We start from the raw sequence: 14,519 nt of genomic DNA on the forward strand, positions 1-14,519 counted from the left end.
ATCAAACAGAAAAAAGTAAAACAAGTCCTAGCACTTATATTTGGCATGAGAGATAAACAAAGGTGCCTCATTTCAGGAATAGAGGAACACTTCTTACAGCATATATAGCAGTCCAAGCCAAGAGAAAAGGTAGGTAACTGTTTCTCAAGTGTACCTTCTAGAATCAAATCCTAATCACCTTTAGTGATAACGGTGCAATTATAGCACTTCAAATTGGGATAGGACAGAAACTTAAGTAAATTATCAAATAGCATATTGTCCTAGTCAGTGAACAGGTGCCTCAATGTTGGACTTCATGTTATTTCAGCTTCCAAACTCTGTATATCCATAGGCCTTCTATAAATGAATTTTTCCTACATTTTTCTACAGGCAAAGGACTTTACAGTCAGGAAGATTTCTACTTACTATAGTAATACATTGCAATATTCAACTAATTTTCAGTCAGAAAGGAGAGTAATTTGCATGATCTCTGCAGTTTTCTGAAGACAGTCAAGAGATACGATAATGAATTGTCAGAGGAGAACTAAACCAGTAGGTACTGGAGGAGAAAAAATGCTGGGAGAATCTCTGAAGCTATTTGTCTCGAGTGAACTGTCATTTTGATTTCTATCTTTCATTTCCAGTGAGTAAAGTATACCAGCATAATTCATTACTACAGAAAATGTTTCAATTAATCTTTAAAGTCTCTAATATGTGTGTTTTCATTCTTTGGTTGACAGGTTTATGTCCATCCTGGTCCGGTATGAATATAGCACTGTAATGTGAAGATTAGTATTTGTGTGGAAACTCTGTTTGGGAAATGGGTAGAATTATCTCCATTGCTCAGAACATACCAAACTTCTCGAATAAGCCCAGCTTTGCTGGAGCAGGCCCTCAGGAGATGCCAGCACTCATCTGCTGCTGAGGTAGGAAATGGAAGGGTTTTTGTACCCAAGCTAGACAGCACACTGAGGCAAACACAGGTCATGCATATGGATATGTGTGAGTGTAGACACACATTTGTACACTTATGGTGCAATACAGTACAGAATTATAGTTATACTGGTGTTGAGTAGCTGAATGTGTGACTGAACTCAAATGAGATTCAATTACCTCTTTTGATCCTGTTTCCTCATCTTGCAAGAGCGACTGTCCTTCCTGTACAACATGATTATACTTCTCTTCTCGTGCTTCAATCTCTGCCAGTAGCTGTTGATGCTGGGTAAGTCTAAGGCTGCTGGTAGATATGTCCCGAATTGTCTCCTTGGCTCTCATTTCCCTGATAATTTCTGCTGTCCATGAGAAATAGTCCCAAACCTGGAACCCAAGAAAACGTGAAAGTTGAGGTCAGAGCTCAAGATTGGGTTATCAGATAGGAAAACCATAGGCTGACTGTTCAACTTTAAGGCAATAATAGGTAATAAAATCACAGATAACAAAGAAAATATTTCATTAGGGCTTAGAGCGCTTCTATGAATTTTAATAAGGGTGGACAACATGACTGTAGGTATTTCTACATACTGTGTTAAAACATACATGTTTTGTAATACCGTATTCAAACTGTGTCATATCACATAAATGACAACATGATACAATTTAATGCCCTTCAGTCCATCATTCTTTAAGTGTTTTCTGGTGTTATTCCTTCACAGAGGATAAAATAATTATCACCTGATTTTTCTGTGGCTTTGGTTAATACAAGTCTACTTGAAACTTAAGTTGTACACATATACTAAAATGAGAGTGAGAATTTTCAGGTGAAAACAGATGAACTCACTCTAATGGAGGTGGAATAAAGGCAAATCACAGTTGAGAAAAAATTGCTTAAGCATATCAGGTATGCAAGATTCAGCTCCTGAATTTTGTGGAATTATGTTGGTACAGAAACACAATTCTGGAAGGAACAAGGATGTAATGCTAGTTTGCTTTCAAAATCTGAGGAACTGATAAACATATTTACAATATCTTAAAACATCCACAGCATTTAGCTGAGGCAATTATGAGCAATAAAAATCTTACACAAATCTCAGAATTATTTTCTGATTGTGACTGAAGAGACCTGAGTAAGCAAAAAAAAAATTGACATTTTCTGTTTGTCTTTCTCTGCACTTGATTCTGCACCTTCACCAGTCCACTTACTTTAGGCATCTTGTTAGAATCTGTAATAGATGTCGTGCTCTTATGTGTCAGTTGGTAAAAACTAGGACTGCAAGGGACTGTACTAGTGATCATATTGGATGATTAATTAATTTTCATTACAGTTTAATTGTATTGGGATTAGTCAATTCAATTCTGAGGTGGTAAATAGTCTTTTAGTTTTTAAGTGTATTTTTAAGAGACTGTTAGGTATAATAAGCGCTGAAGAAAAATGCTCTTTTCCTGACAATTTTCTCTTGTGAATGGTTGCTGTCTTTTCCGTTGAAGGAAACTATGTAATGGAAATAGCTTCTTGCCTGTTCCATTTTACCCATTTTTATCCCTATCATGAAAATTTTGTATAGCTCAAAGCTGGCTTGTGAACCATCCGGCCAGGAAAAAATAGTTTCAGAAAAGCACTACAAAGTTGAAAATGGCCAAGTTGGGGTCCTAAGAGTTTAGGCTTTAAAGACAAAATACTTTTTTCCTAAAGCCAGTGAACACAGCTACTAAACGACTCTTTAAAAGGACTGTGGTCTTTTTAAAGGGGTCCACATAGTGCACATGTGTTGGTGTCATTTTGATTTGCAGAACTAATTCAGACACATCTGGATGTCACTGTAGACACTGAAATTGCATTTGGCACTGCAAATGTCTTAGACTCCCTGAGATTTTAAGCTAAGCATTAGGAAGAAATCCATAAATCTCAGGATATTTAATGCAATGGAACAATTCAAAAGCCACTAATAGGTTATTGGACTGCTACTGCCAGCAACATTTAAGGATAGACTAGGCATCAGTCTGCAGGAAACTCCTAAGCAGAGCCTGACTGATAGACGTGCAGATCCTAGCAGAAACTTCAGAACAAGAACCTCAAACCATTCAGAAACACTTTAAGTGTCTGGCTTGATAGTTTTTTTGGAAGATTTGGAGCCCTCTGCTGTTACTATGTGTTGTCAGTTGGAGCCAGCTCTGCTGTTTAATCAGACTAAAATCATACTTGATGCGATGCAAGCAGATACGCTAGATTATTGTGCAGAATTCTCATTTCATGGAAGGGCAGATTTGTTTTTGTTTCACTTCTTCTGCATACAATTTCATAATGAAAAAGCCCCATGGACTGCGTATGAACAATACTAATGAACAGAAGTACACTGAGCAGCTGTGACTAACACTAAGTTTGTAGACCTCTTGGCATGGCTGAAAGAGGAAAGGGAGCAAAGTTGCCTCTCTGCACTCAGCAATTTGGGGGATATTCTGCAGTAAAGCTGCTCTAACTTACCCTAGAGATACTGAGATTCTTTCAGTCATTAGTTATGGCTGTATAACCCTACCTTGTCCCTCTGGGCAGAAAGATGAGCTTACTGAATTTCCAGAAACAGCTCTTTACTTTTTCAGGAATTATTGTCAGGAAAGGAGGTGAAAATTGAGAGGACTGGGGATACTTCTTGCCAGTAGACTGACATCAAAGAGACAGAGAAATGCCTGAGGCATTATCCCATCTAAGCATCTCACCTGGCTTTGTCATTTTGTTTTATGATGTTAAGAAAGCACCTTAATGACTGTGTAGCCCTCTCTATTAAGCACTGATAGGTTTATATATTTTTAAGGTGTTCATTGCTTGTAAATTTACCAAAGCAGAGGAAAGGGCACAGTGCCAGAGTAAGAAATGGGCTATAGATTTACCATTCAGATCACAGGTTGCATCACAGATTTCAGACCGATTTCAGACCGGTATTTTGTATGGCTCCAGGAATAAAAAGAAAAAAGCACCCCCACCAACAGGACATTTTCTATCTGAAGTAAATAATTAAATTTATGGCATAAGTTATGAAAGAAATCAATAACAAAGTGAACTCTGAGTGACTATGTTTTAACGGATAAATCCATCAAGACTGTCTCCTGATGAAGATTCCCCCAGGCTGAAGACTTCCAGAATCTAATATCTAATATATGTTAGAAGAAAACATAATAGAAGAAGATTGTGTTGTTCTGTCATCCCTAGATCACTGTCAGAAAGACAGTGGACAAATGAACCTTTCACTTACATCAGTAGAAGCAATCTAATTTTCCTTAAGTCAAATTCTAATTAATTTTATTTCCCCGTCAACAATTCTGCACAGGAGAATGGATTCTTAGCAGTTAAAAAACAAACCAAACAAACTCTCACAAAAAAGTGCCACAAACATCCTACATGTCTAACGGTACAATGTATTTTTGGATTAAATATGACATGTTATGCTGGTTTTAACACTTTGAAGAGACTTAAAGTGGATAAGCCTAATGTGCAGAAGTAAACAAAAGCATGATGTACACTCTATTGTGGTCTTGATCCCAGCTCACAACTTGAACACAAACTTGTGGGAAGGTTTTTTCCCATGTGAGCATATCCTGGATATTCTCTGCTTCCCAGCAAACAAGGAAACAGAAAGTGAACTACCAGAGGTATCTTTAGTTGACACTGAAGTTATACCTGGAACAATTCAAGAATTCAAAGAATGTAAAGGTACTCTAGAAATCTACATTAGCAACTTTCTTCATGATTAAAAGGGGCACCCTTGCTGTTTTAGTACCCACTAATGCAACACTTGCAGCAATAATCTGCTAATTTGCAGTGGTGTCACTCAAGTGTCTTCACTGAGATTGCTGACAATTGATAAATATTCTGTGGCAATCCATAGCTCAGTGACCTACTGAGTTCTTTGGAGAGAAAACTACTGTGCATTGCAGATGATGGTATTATGCTAATGTATGCATGTCACTGTGTTTGAGCAACTGGAGAGGTTGCTGCAAAGACCGGAGACTTGTATTTGATACATTCCATGAATTAAGTTAACTGTGGGTTATTGCATACACTGAGAGAGAGAGAACAAACCTGTAGCCATTATAAATGGCTAAAATTACAAATGGGAGTCTAATATCTAGTTTTATTACTCTTACCCAGTAGGAATTGCAGGGTCTTTGAAAAGACTACTGCTGTTCATGCAAAGTGATGACCATTTCTGAAAACTCTCAATTATCCCATACACAGTTGGAAACAAGCTTCCTTTCCTACAGAAGATAAACGATCCCTACCCTATAATACATTTCTAAATAGCTACAAGCACTTAAATACTGGATTAACAACAGAGATAGCACCTGTAACATTTTACATTAACCCTTGCAGCTGGGAAGTACACCTATGACTCACACACACTGAAGGCAGCTTTCCCCTGTGTACCAATGGAAAGAAGTACTTACATGTGCCTGAAACTGGTAAAGCTTGTGTGCTTGTTCCAGCAATTTCTTGCGCAGTTCCACTTTAGACTTCAGGGCCCTCCAGTTGGTCACAATTGCCTGCTGCTTTGCTTTCAGGTCTTCCACCTGCTTCTTTGAGCAATGGGTCAGCACGTGATCTGCAGAATGGATCAGCTCCTGCAGCTATATGTAGGGACAAAAGAAGAGGGTAGGAATGAGAGCGTCACAGAGCTAATATCAGAAAACTTATGATAAGGGCTATGTTAATTGCACATGAAACTACAGTTCAAGCAACATTTTTTGCCGTAACTTTTCTCATGCAGAATAAAAGCTTCCCTAATTTCAGTTCTGTGGAATAACAGTGACACCCAGTGTTTGCAAAGGCTCATCACAACGGTGTTTTTTCAAATAGTCAGGTAGATTTTGTTTCTCCTTTTCACTGTATCACTTATTACATAAGTAATGCAAATAATAGCTAACCATACCTTGTTTTCCCCAGTGACCATATAGATTAACTGTGACTGCATTCTCTTCATGCATGTCTCATGCCCTTTTACCTTCAAAAGTAACAAGCTGCTGGTGGGATCCAATTCTAGCATCATCTACCACAAGGCCAGGATATGAGGGCACTCATATATGATACTGGGATAACTACTTCAGTAATCTCAATATAACACATGCTCTTTTAACTTTACCATTACATTTACTAAATGAAGAAAAAATACTTGTTTTATTGGTCTAGTTGAAGCTAAGCAAATCTCCTAGGTACAAGGAAGTATTCTAAACAACAGCTGTTCTCGTGGGCTGAAATTTTTCACAAGTTTGTATAACGAGACCTTTCTTCTCACAGTCTAACTCCCACCCCTCTAAACTTGTTGAAAATTCCAGACTGCTGCCCCATCCTTCCTTCTATAATTCTCTATACTTAATCAGTGCATTTTGTGTTCAATGAATATTCCATTTCTCTGCACATAAAAGAGATTCTGGATTTTTCCTTGTAATCACCCTCAGCACTTTGAAGAAGGGGGATAAATGCATCATAAATCCTGGCATAATCATACATTTCAAGCAGTGATCAAAAATATCCCTGTGAATCACTTCAATAGTCAGTGATCATTATAATACGTCCTTTATTTGTAAGATTTCAAAAGACCTACTTTATCATTGCCACCAAACCTTGAACATACTAAAAAAGCAGAAGACTAAGGAAGACCCTTAGACACTTCCAAGCTCTCACAGAGAGCCTGTAATAATTTGGTCCACAATACCAAATTATTACTGTGATTGTCTTGGAAACTTGAATTTTGGCCACACATGAAAGACCACAAATGACTTTCACTACCTGCTGCTCATTCCCAGAGAGTTCATGCTCCAGGGCCACATGGTTCCGGAGCTGGGTTTGCACACCTCTCATGTCCTTAGCAACATCATCTGGAATGCTTTTGGACTTCTCCTAGAAGGAAGGAATCAGAGAAAGCTTTGTTACTTTCTACTTCCAAGCAAAACACACCACAAGCCTACTTCAGTCATTTTGTGTACTGCAACTCATACTGCACAGTTAAGGACATCCTGTGTTACTCAAGTATAATAGCTAGCTGCAACTCATACTGCACAGTTGACATCCTGTGTTACTCAAGTATAATAGCTAAAAGGAAACTGGAAAAATCTGTCCTAGTAACTCACTTCTAAGTATCTCGGGGATTAAGCTACCCAACTGGACTGTGAGATGCTCAGTCTTTTCTTGATCAGACAATACAAGACAATGTCTTCCAGGCTTTGAATTGAGAATCAATCTTGAATAGCTACTGCAGTGACATATAGTGAATTTTTAATGTAGCATTAACAACCAACAGTTTCAGGCCATTATTTGGTCTATCTGTGAACCCCCTTTAGATAAAAATTTAGTTACATGTGCTCAGGAAAGATGAGTTAAAAATGGCATACATGCAAAGAAAGATTACTGTGAAGATGACAGAAACAGAGAAACCATCACATAAAAGGAGACAAACATTTATTTAGCTCAACAAAGGTTCTGAGGGGATTTAACTGTTGCACAGACATGCACTGGGAAACAGTAAGCAAAAAAGAAAGGGCATTTCAGCTGGAGGACAACACTGTTGCTAGAATAAAATGATTTGAAATTTGTTCCAGGTCCATTTAGGTGAAAATTAGAAGAACATTTCTAACCATAGGAGAAATACATTTCTGTAACAGATTCCCAGGCTGGTTTGGGGTACCAACACCATATCTTGGTAAGGCGCTGTAAAAGGAGATGCATGTTGTAGTTGCCTGTGATATGATGGCACTGGAGTTGATGACCTAAGCAAGATCTTCTAGTACCATGTTGCTTTAAGAAACGGCTTTTCCTGGTAGACATCTGAGGAGGGGGTACACAGGAAGGGGTAGGCAAGATGACTGAATTGCCCTCCCACTCAGCAGAGAAGCTTATTAACAAGATGCTATGCAAGAAGTGTGTATTTGTTTGCCTGGGTCAAACTCAGCATGGGGATAAACCAACAGCTGGACTGTGAAGTGTTTCTGAACTACCACTTGTCACTGCCACAGAATTAACTAGTTCATCATTGAAGTTAAATATGCACCAGGTTCTGAAAATCCCAGCTGGTATACAGTGAAATATTGTGCCGTTTGATTTTCCATCCACAACAGGGAAAGAAAACAGGAATAACAGTTGAATAAGGCAGCCTCTACCAACATAAGCAACTAGAAAATCTACCACACATAACATGCCAAAGCCCTGTTGCCTTGCAAACAGTGCAAGCTCTGTTGGATTGCCTCCTCCTGTATGCATTTGTATTAGGAAACACCTCTCATTACAGCAAGGATGTGGTTTCTCTGTGAAATTCTTCAGGATGCTCAGATAGAACAGAAGCCTTAACATTTTCATTGGGACTTCCCCCCTGAGTTTTCACACTGGGACTGTTTGAAATTATTGCCAGTAGTGGGCACTGAAATGAGAGGAAAGGAATTTTGGCTCAGCTTTTTGCATCAGGTCACACGATTGCCTGACAATCTTCCAGACTAATGGCCACTGTGATTCAGACAAATGCCTTTTTCACAAGACAGTTCTTTCTTCAGCACATAAAGCTACAATAGTGTACAAAGCACCACAGCAAGGCAGTAAACACTTTCATAGTCAGGCCTGATGACTGCAAACATTACCATATGCATTGAACTGTGACACAACTTAGTTCAAGCCCTGGTCTTCTCGGCTTATCCCACAGATCAGCAGCTCTAGCTGCACCTGGTCTCACCCATGGTTCTCATAAGATGACCAGTCAGGCATCTAAGGATTACACAGGATTTCTTTTGTTTTTTTAACACTGTGAGTAACCACACAGTTTCTTACTGAGATATTTCAGAAGTCAGTAGTAAGCATGCTGAGAATCATAAGAATACTCCACAAATTAAACTGAAATGAAGTTCTCATTATATGAGACTTCCCCCCCCTTTTTTTTTTACCTCAATATGGGCCAGAGCATCTGTCAGATCTTGGAAACACTTGTGAATCACCTCAGCATCTCTCAGCCGCTCACCTCGTAATCTAGTAATTTCCAAGAGCTCCTCCCAGGAGTTCCTACAGGAGAGGACAGGGAAAAGAAACATGTAAAACCTTCAAACTAGGAGTAAAGGAGATTAACAGTCTGAGAAAGACTGAAAACAAGACCTCCTCTAACTTTGTTTTTCATTCCTGCCATTAAATTCTACCTGAATGATTCCCTGAGGGGCAGCATGTCTCTCACTCCACTCCATCCATGTCTCCTGTCTACTCCAAGCACCTAAATAGATGGTCCTATATAAGGGCACACCTCTCCAATATGCTTTTCACATTTTATATGCAGGACTCGGACCTGAGTAAGCCCCTGCTATTCCTTCATGCTTCTCTTCTGGCCCAGTTTGGACCAATGCCAGACATAAGAAGCTTGGAACATCTTAATGTTGTTCTGCAGAGCAGCCATGGGATTCAAACTCAAAAATCAGAAGCAATAAAGGAACAACTAAACTTCTAGCCTTTTGATCCTGTTTCAAAGGGCAAGGGAAGTTCATTCACCCCTCGCTTGTAAAGTACCTCTGATGCAATTTACAAGAAGCCAAATCAGCAAGCAGATAACGTCTGCATTATAGTCGGCTATTTTTAAACGAGGCATCACAGCAGCTCTGTTTCAGTGAGCAAACCACATTATTTTGCAATTAGAGGATTGGGAGGACATGCCTTATCCTTTTCTAATTCCTTCTCACTTCCTCATCCTCAAGAGTGAGCTGAAAGAACAAAGCATTATAGGGCTAACACAAGTCTCCTACCTTAGCTCCTTCTGCTTCTGCCGAATCTCCCGGGACTCAGAATGCCCACCGTTGACCAAGCTGTCTGCCAGCTGCTGGCAAACCACAACTCTCTTCCCAGCTCCTTCCAACTGGTGTCGGAACGTGTCATATTTGGCACAAAGTTGCTTTAGAAGGAAAAACAACAATAACAAAAAAAGACATTTAGATGGTTCTCTTTTTCCAAACGTACCTGCTCAGCTATCAGAGCACAGCCAAAAGACTGATCAAACTTGGAGATGGAGAAACTGCAGAGAATGAATGCATTTTATTTCTAAAGACCACGAGGAGCTACAAACTCTTAGCAAAACACGAGGTTTGTCATGCAGATGGGAGGCAGAAACACTATTACCAGGGCTAGAAACAAACATCCAATGTACAATGCATTTCAATTATTAAATTATATGCTTTCACTTCACAAATGCAAATATGTATTCAGTACTATAACTGAATAATGCAGTCCAATTTTAAGATTTAGGGCATAAGATATTTTGCAATAAATTATGAAAATGAGGATTCTGAATGGCTATTGATTTCTAACGGGCTGACATTAGATCAGTTTCTGCGCCATGTGAAGAAGAATAGCTGTAGATGTCCATACATCAACATTTGTGATGAAAAAAATCCTTAACAAACACCACACTGAAATACCTGGTTATTAAAAATAGAAAGGAGTTGCAGTCTGAAGGTGTAAACATTTTAACATGCAGTTGTTTCCTGCAGCTCAGCCCCCATAGTAACAGGATGTAAGTGTTAGGCAATGCTGCCTGCCTGCCATAACAAGTCAATCCTTCCCACCCACTCTTTACCCTTCTCTCTTTCCTTCTCCCAGCTATTTATACTTAAATTTCTTACTCTGTCCTATAAGATTTCAAGGACAACCTTAGAATCCTTTTAAAGTTTCACTGCACACAGTTTGGTTGATTTTTGATCTGTTACTTGAAAAACTCACCAAGACATGTGCATAATCATTTCCATAGTCTTCAGAGCTGGCTATTTGTTTCTGCTGAGTGATCCAGTCTTGCAGATCTTCATATTCTCGTAGAAACTCATGCAACACAAGAGTCTCATCCAGCTTCTTCCCTCTGTTGGGAGGAGACAAGACAATACAATTAGACCAAGGGAATACAAGAGGAGGGCAATCAGTAACTTTCTTCCTATTAATCTCCAAAACCTCTCACCAAAGACTTGTTTTTTTCAATGAGAGCTGACTTTATTTCTCAAGATTGGAAATTATGTTTATGGGATGGCAGTTGTCAGCCAGTTAGACTCATTGGCCAAGTTTCCCAGAAAAGCACTGTGCCTAGCTGAACTCTCTCCCTGGTTTTTTGTTTGTTTGGGTTTTGGTTGTTTTTTCTTTGTTTTTTTGGGGGGGTTTGGTGGTTTTTTTGGCACGGGGGATGTGTTGGGTGGTTGGTTTCTTTTTTCTGTTCCCATAACAATACCCTTCTTTTTTTCCCAGATCTGTTCTGATCTGTCTTTCTAAAAATAATGCAGTACTTACAGAAATGAGAAGGAAATCTTACTAACTGAGGATGGGTGCACCAGAAAGGCAAGTGCTATGAAAGCCATTTTACGCAATTCTGTTCATATTGCCTGTTGAGCAAAATTGCTGCAACTTTTTTCTTATTTCTGATTATCTAGAGTATCTTATAATACAGCCTGACATATTACAGGCCTTCCACAGTAAAGAAAATACCAATTTTCCAGCTGCTAACAGTGCCTGGCCATTGTGCAAATATGCCAGGAAAGATGAATTTGGCTGCACTGTTTGAATTGCAGATGGTCACCACAGGAGATGTAGCTTGCTGAGAAGCCCACCAAGGGAAATGCAGATCACAGGTACAAACCAGAGCACCAATAAAGCCCCATGAGACCCAGGTTAACATAAAGCATGAATGACCACAAAACATTTCTGTGTTCAAGACACACAAGCACTTTGATATTTCCAGATTGAGTATTTCTTTTTCTGAACTTTTCATTCACAGTATTTTCTATTAGTACTTTTACTTTTATAATTGTAAACAAGAATAGAAACAAAAGACAAAATATCAGCATTTCCTCTAGGCTTAATTATTCTTGTATTCAGACTCATTTATTTGTTAGTCTACTTGCAGAGCCCCATTCTTTTTCAAATTTCACAAAATTTGAAAGGATAAATTTGGAAGATAAACTGAAACTGTTCAGACATTTATTCCTTCCTCACAACAAACCAGAATGGTTTAAAAACCCTGTGTACAAGTAAACTGTCCTGTTGTAAAAATCTTACTGTAACAATAAGAGAAAGGAAGTGAAATGAAAAGTAAATTACATTTAAGAATAAACCACTTCCGATATTAGCACAGCAACTGGGTATAAAATGTAACTGTAATTATTTCCCTTCTGCTATCTAATGAATTAAGTAATTTTCAAGTAACATTAACAAAGCCTTTTAAAAACCATTTTTTCCTCTTGATAGCACACTCCAAATACCACAAATGCAAGTCAGAATCCAGCATCTCAAGTCACTTTACCCTTCATCATCTTGTAAAGAGGAAATCTGAGGGCTTCAAATCCTTAATACGTAGCAAAACTCCCTGAATAAAATGTAGAGTTCTCGCTTAGCAATAATAAAAAGCTCATAGGTGCACAGAATTCTAATATAGAAACAAGCAATTTCCTAAATACAACTAAAAAAAGAGGAGATGCTGGATATGATCTAAATTCCAGTGAAATAACTGGAGATAACCTTTATGGACTTCAGTGGGCTTTGAATCAAACCTAGGATCCAAGGGATAGTTCCAGTCTGTACCTTGCTGCTGCTAGTTCCTGCAGTTCCTGGAGCCTGGAATGAACTTGTTCCTTTGGTGCATCAACCTCAACATACTGGGTGGAGCCCGCACAAAGAGTTTGGGCACTTTCACTCAGTTCTGTCATCAAATTTTGGTAAATGGCAATCTCATGCTCCAGTGCCTGGCAGAGAAAATAGTGGATTGAGAGTCAATTTTCCAAGACACGCACTGTTTGAACTTTTGCACCAGTCTATGGTGTAGCCATTGAGACGTTAAAACAGGAGAAAACTTTCTGAAAGCATGTGATGTTTCCATGACTTGATAAGTTTTAGATCATTTTCTACCAACATTTTTTTTGAAAAAAAGGAGTACATAAATTCAAACAAATTAGGTGAATAAAGACAATTAGAAATTCCTTTTGCATTATTAGGCAGGTAGAAGTATTCCTGGAATAATATACTATCCATATCTTTGATTCTAGGGAAAAAAAAAAAGGTTTCTGCATGTACCTGTTGAGACTAAAAAGCAGATACCAGATCATATTCAGTTTGTGTCTCAAAAAAATTAGAGAATATTCACCATTCCCCCTTTTCCCCAAACTATTTTTTTTCCAACCATATTAGTAAGCTGCATTGATCTCTTCTATCAGTCCATTCACACGCAGACACACATCAATGTGAAATATCTTGTAGATGGCTGGACACTTAAGTACAAATGAGACAGAAAATTTTACAACCACAGACAGACTAGAAGATCAGGTCAGCATACAGAATTTAAGTGCAGAAATACCTTATGTTTCTTGCGGAGTTTCAAAGTTGAATCTTCATCCTTACCATAGTCCTTGCTTGTCACAAGTGGATATTTTTCTGCTATCCAAGCGTCCAGGTCTGAAGTATTCATTAAAAACTATCAGTTAAACAGAAAGAAAATTAGTTTCTACCCCAACTTTCATAATACAAAAATTTTTTGATCTAATACATTCTAAATAGAGAGTGCACTGTAAGACTTACTGTGATGTTTTATTAAATAATAAATAAAGAATATTTAATCCCAAGAACTACTATTCCACACTCTTGTTCTGTGAAATCATATGAAAGTGAAGGAGGCCACAGATGGAAGACTTCAGTGCAGGAGAACTAAAGTCTTCTCCAGGCATCAAAGCAAGTTGTCTCAATTCTCTTTGTTCACATCACTATCCTTACTTGACTCTTCCTGCATGCAGTATTTTTATTTAAAACAAGCTAACATAACAGTCTAATATCCTGTTGAAAATAATAGGGCCAGAAATCCTATCTCACTCTTAGAGTGAAAGAGTGTTATGAGCTTCTCAGTTCTCATTTTGTTGCCTGGAACGTTGGTGCCTGGATCAGGCAAAGACTGGATGGCATAAGAGATCCCATCTTTTCTGATTTCCTTGTCATAATTCTCCAGTATGAAGGGCCAGTTCAAGATCCATTGCATTACTCAAGTCAAAGCCTCAGGCTCTATAAACATGTTGAGAAAGGAGCTACCACTAGGAGAAATGTGTGTTCTACAGACAACCACAAGGGATGAGTAGAGAGTCCAAGGCAAACCTCTCAAGCAGGAGCTCTAAACTGGGGGCTACATTCAGGTTATGCAACCCAGCCCTCCATCCCCAGGAGACTGGCCTCAAGCAACTGAAGTCAATACTAGTCCCAGCAAAGCTGGTTTTTTATTCACTTTAAAATTTTGGTCATCTTGTTTGTCTGAAGAAGCTACTGTGTAAGCACTTTGCTGTAATTTGTACCTCCTGGAAGCCAACTGAGTGCTGCAGCTGCTTCATCCTCTCCTCACAGGCCTTCTCCAAGCCCTGCCAGGCAGTCACAAGCTCCTGGCACTTCTCACTTATTTTCTGAGCTGATGGATGCCGGCCTACAACCATTGTCTTTCCTTTATCCAGGACCCGCTGGATTTGCTGTTTGTGGGCATTCACCTCTGCCTGCAGTTCCTGGGAATGAGATAAAAGGAAAAACAGGAATAAAGGAAGGGTACGTCAAGACAAAGAAATTATGTGTGCTCCTAGTCCTAAGCAAAATT

At 38.8% G+C, this 14,519-nt stretch overlaps 1 protein-coding gene across 1 annotated transcript in view; it reads right to left on the reverse strand.

The window, feature by feature from the left end:
- Nucleotides 1-14,519, reverse strand: part of LOC106892737 (spectrin beta chain, non-erythrocytic 5-like) — a 121,871-nt gene that overhangs the window by 75,137 nt on the left and 32,215 nt on the right. The window contains exons 26-34 of the mRNA XM_014950154.1: nucleotides 14,230-14,430; nucleotides 13,251-13,367; nucleotides 12,482-12,642; nucleotides 10,643-10,775; nucleotides 9,673-9,818; nucleotides 8,833-8,947; nucleotides 6,695-6,805; nucleotides 5,356-5,535; nucleotides 1,093-1,296 (exon numbers count right to left, since the gene is read on the reverse strand). Coding sequence (XP_014805640.1) covers nucleotides 1,093-1,296; nucleotides 5,356-5,535; nucleotides 6,695-6,805; nucleotides 8,833-8,947; nucleotides 9,673-9,818; nucleotides 10,643-10,775; nucleotides 12,482-12,642; nucleotides 13,251-13,367; nucleotides 14,230-14,430 — 1,368 coding nt within the window. The remainder of the gene's footprint in view (nucleotides 1-1,092; nucleotides 1,297-5,355; nucleotides 5,536-6,694; nucleotides 6,806-8,832; nucleotides 8,948-9,672; nucleotides 9,819-10,642; nucleotides 10,776-12,481; nucleotides 12,643-13,250; nucleotides 13,368-14,229; nucleotides 14,431-14,519) is intronic.

Source organism: Calidris pugnax, unplaced genomic scaffold (genome assembly GCF_001431845.1).
Source record: "Calidris pugnax isolate Ruff unplaced genomic scaffold, ASM143184v1 scaffold68, whole genome shotgun sequence".
Taxonomy (NCBI): Eukaryota; Metazoa; Chordata; class Aves; order Charadriiformes; family Scolopacidae; genus Calidris; species Calidris pugnax.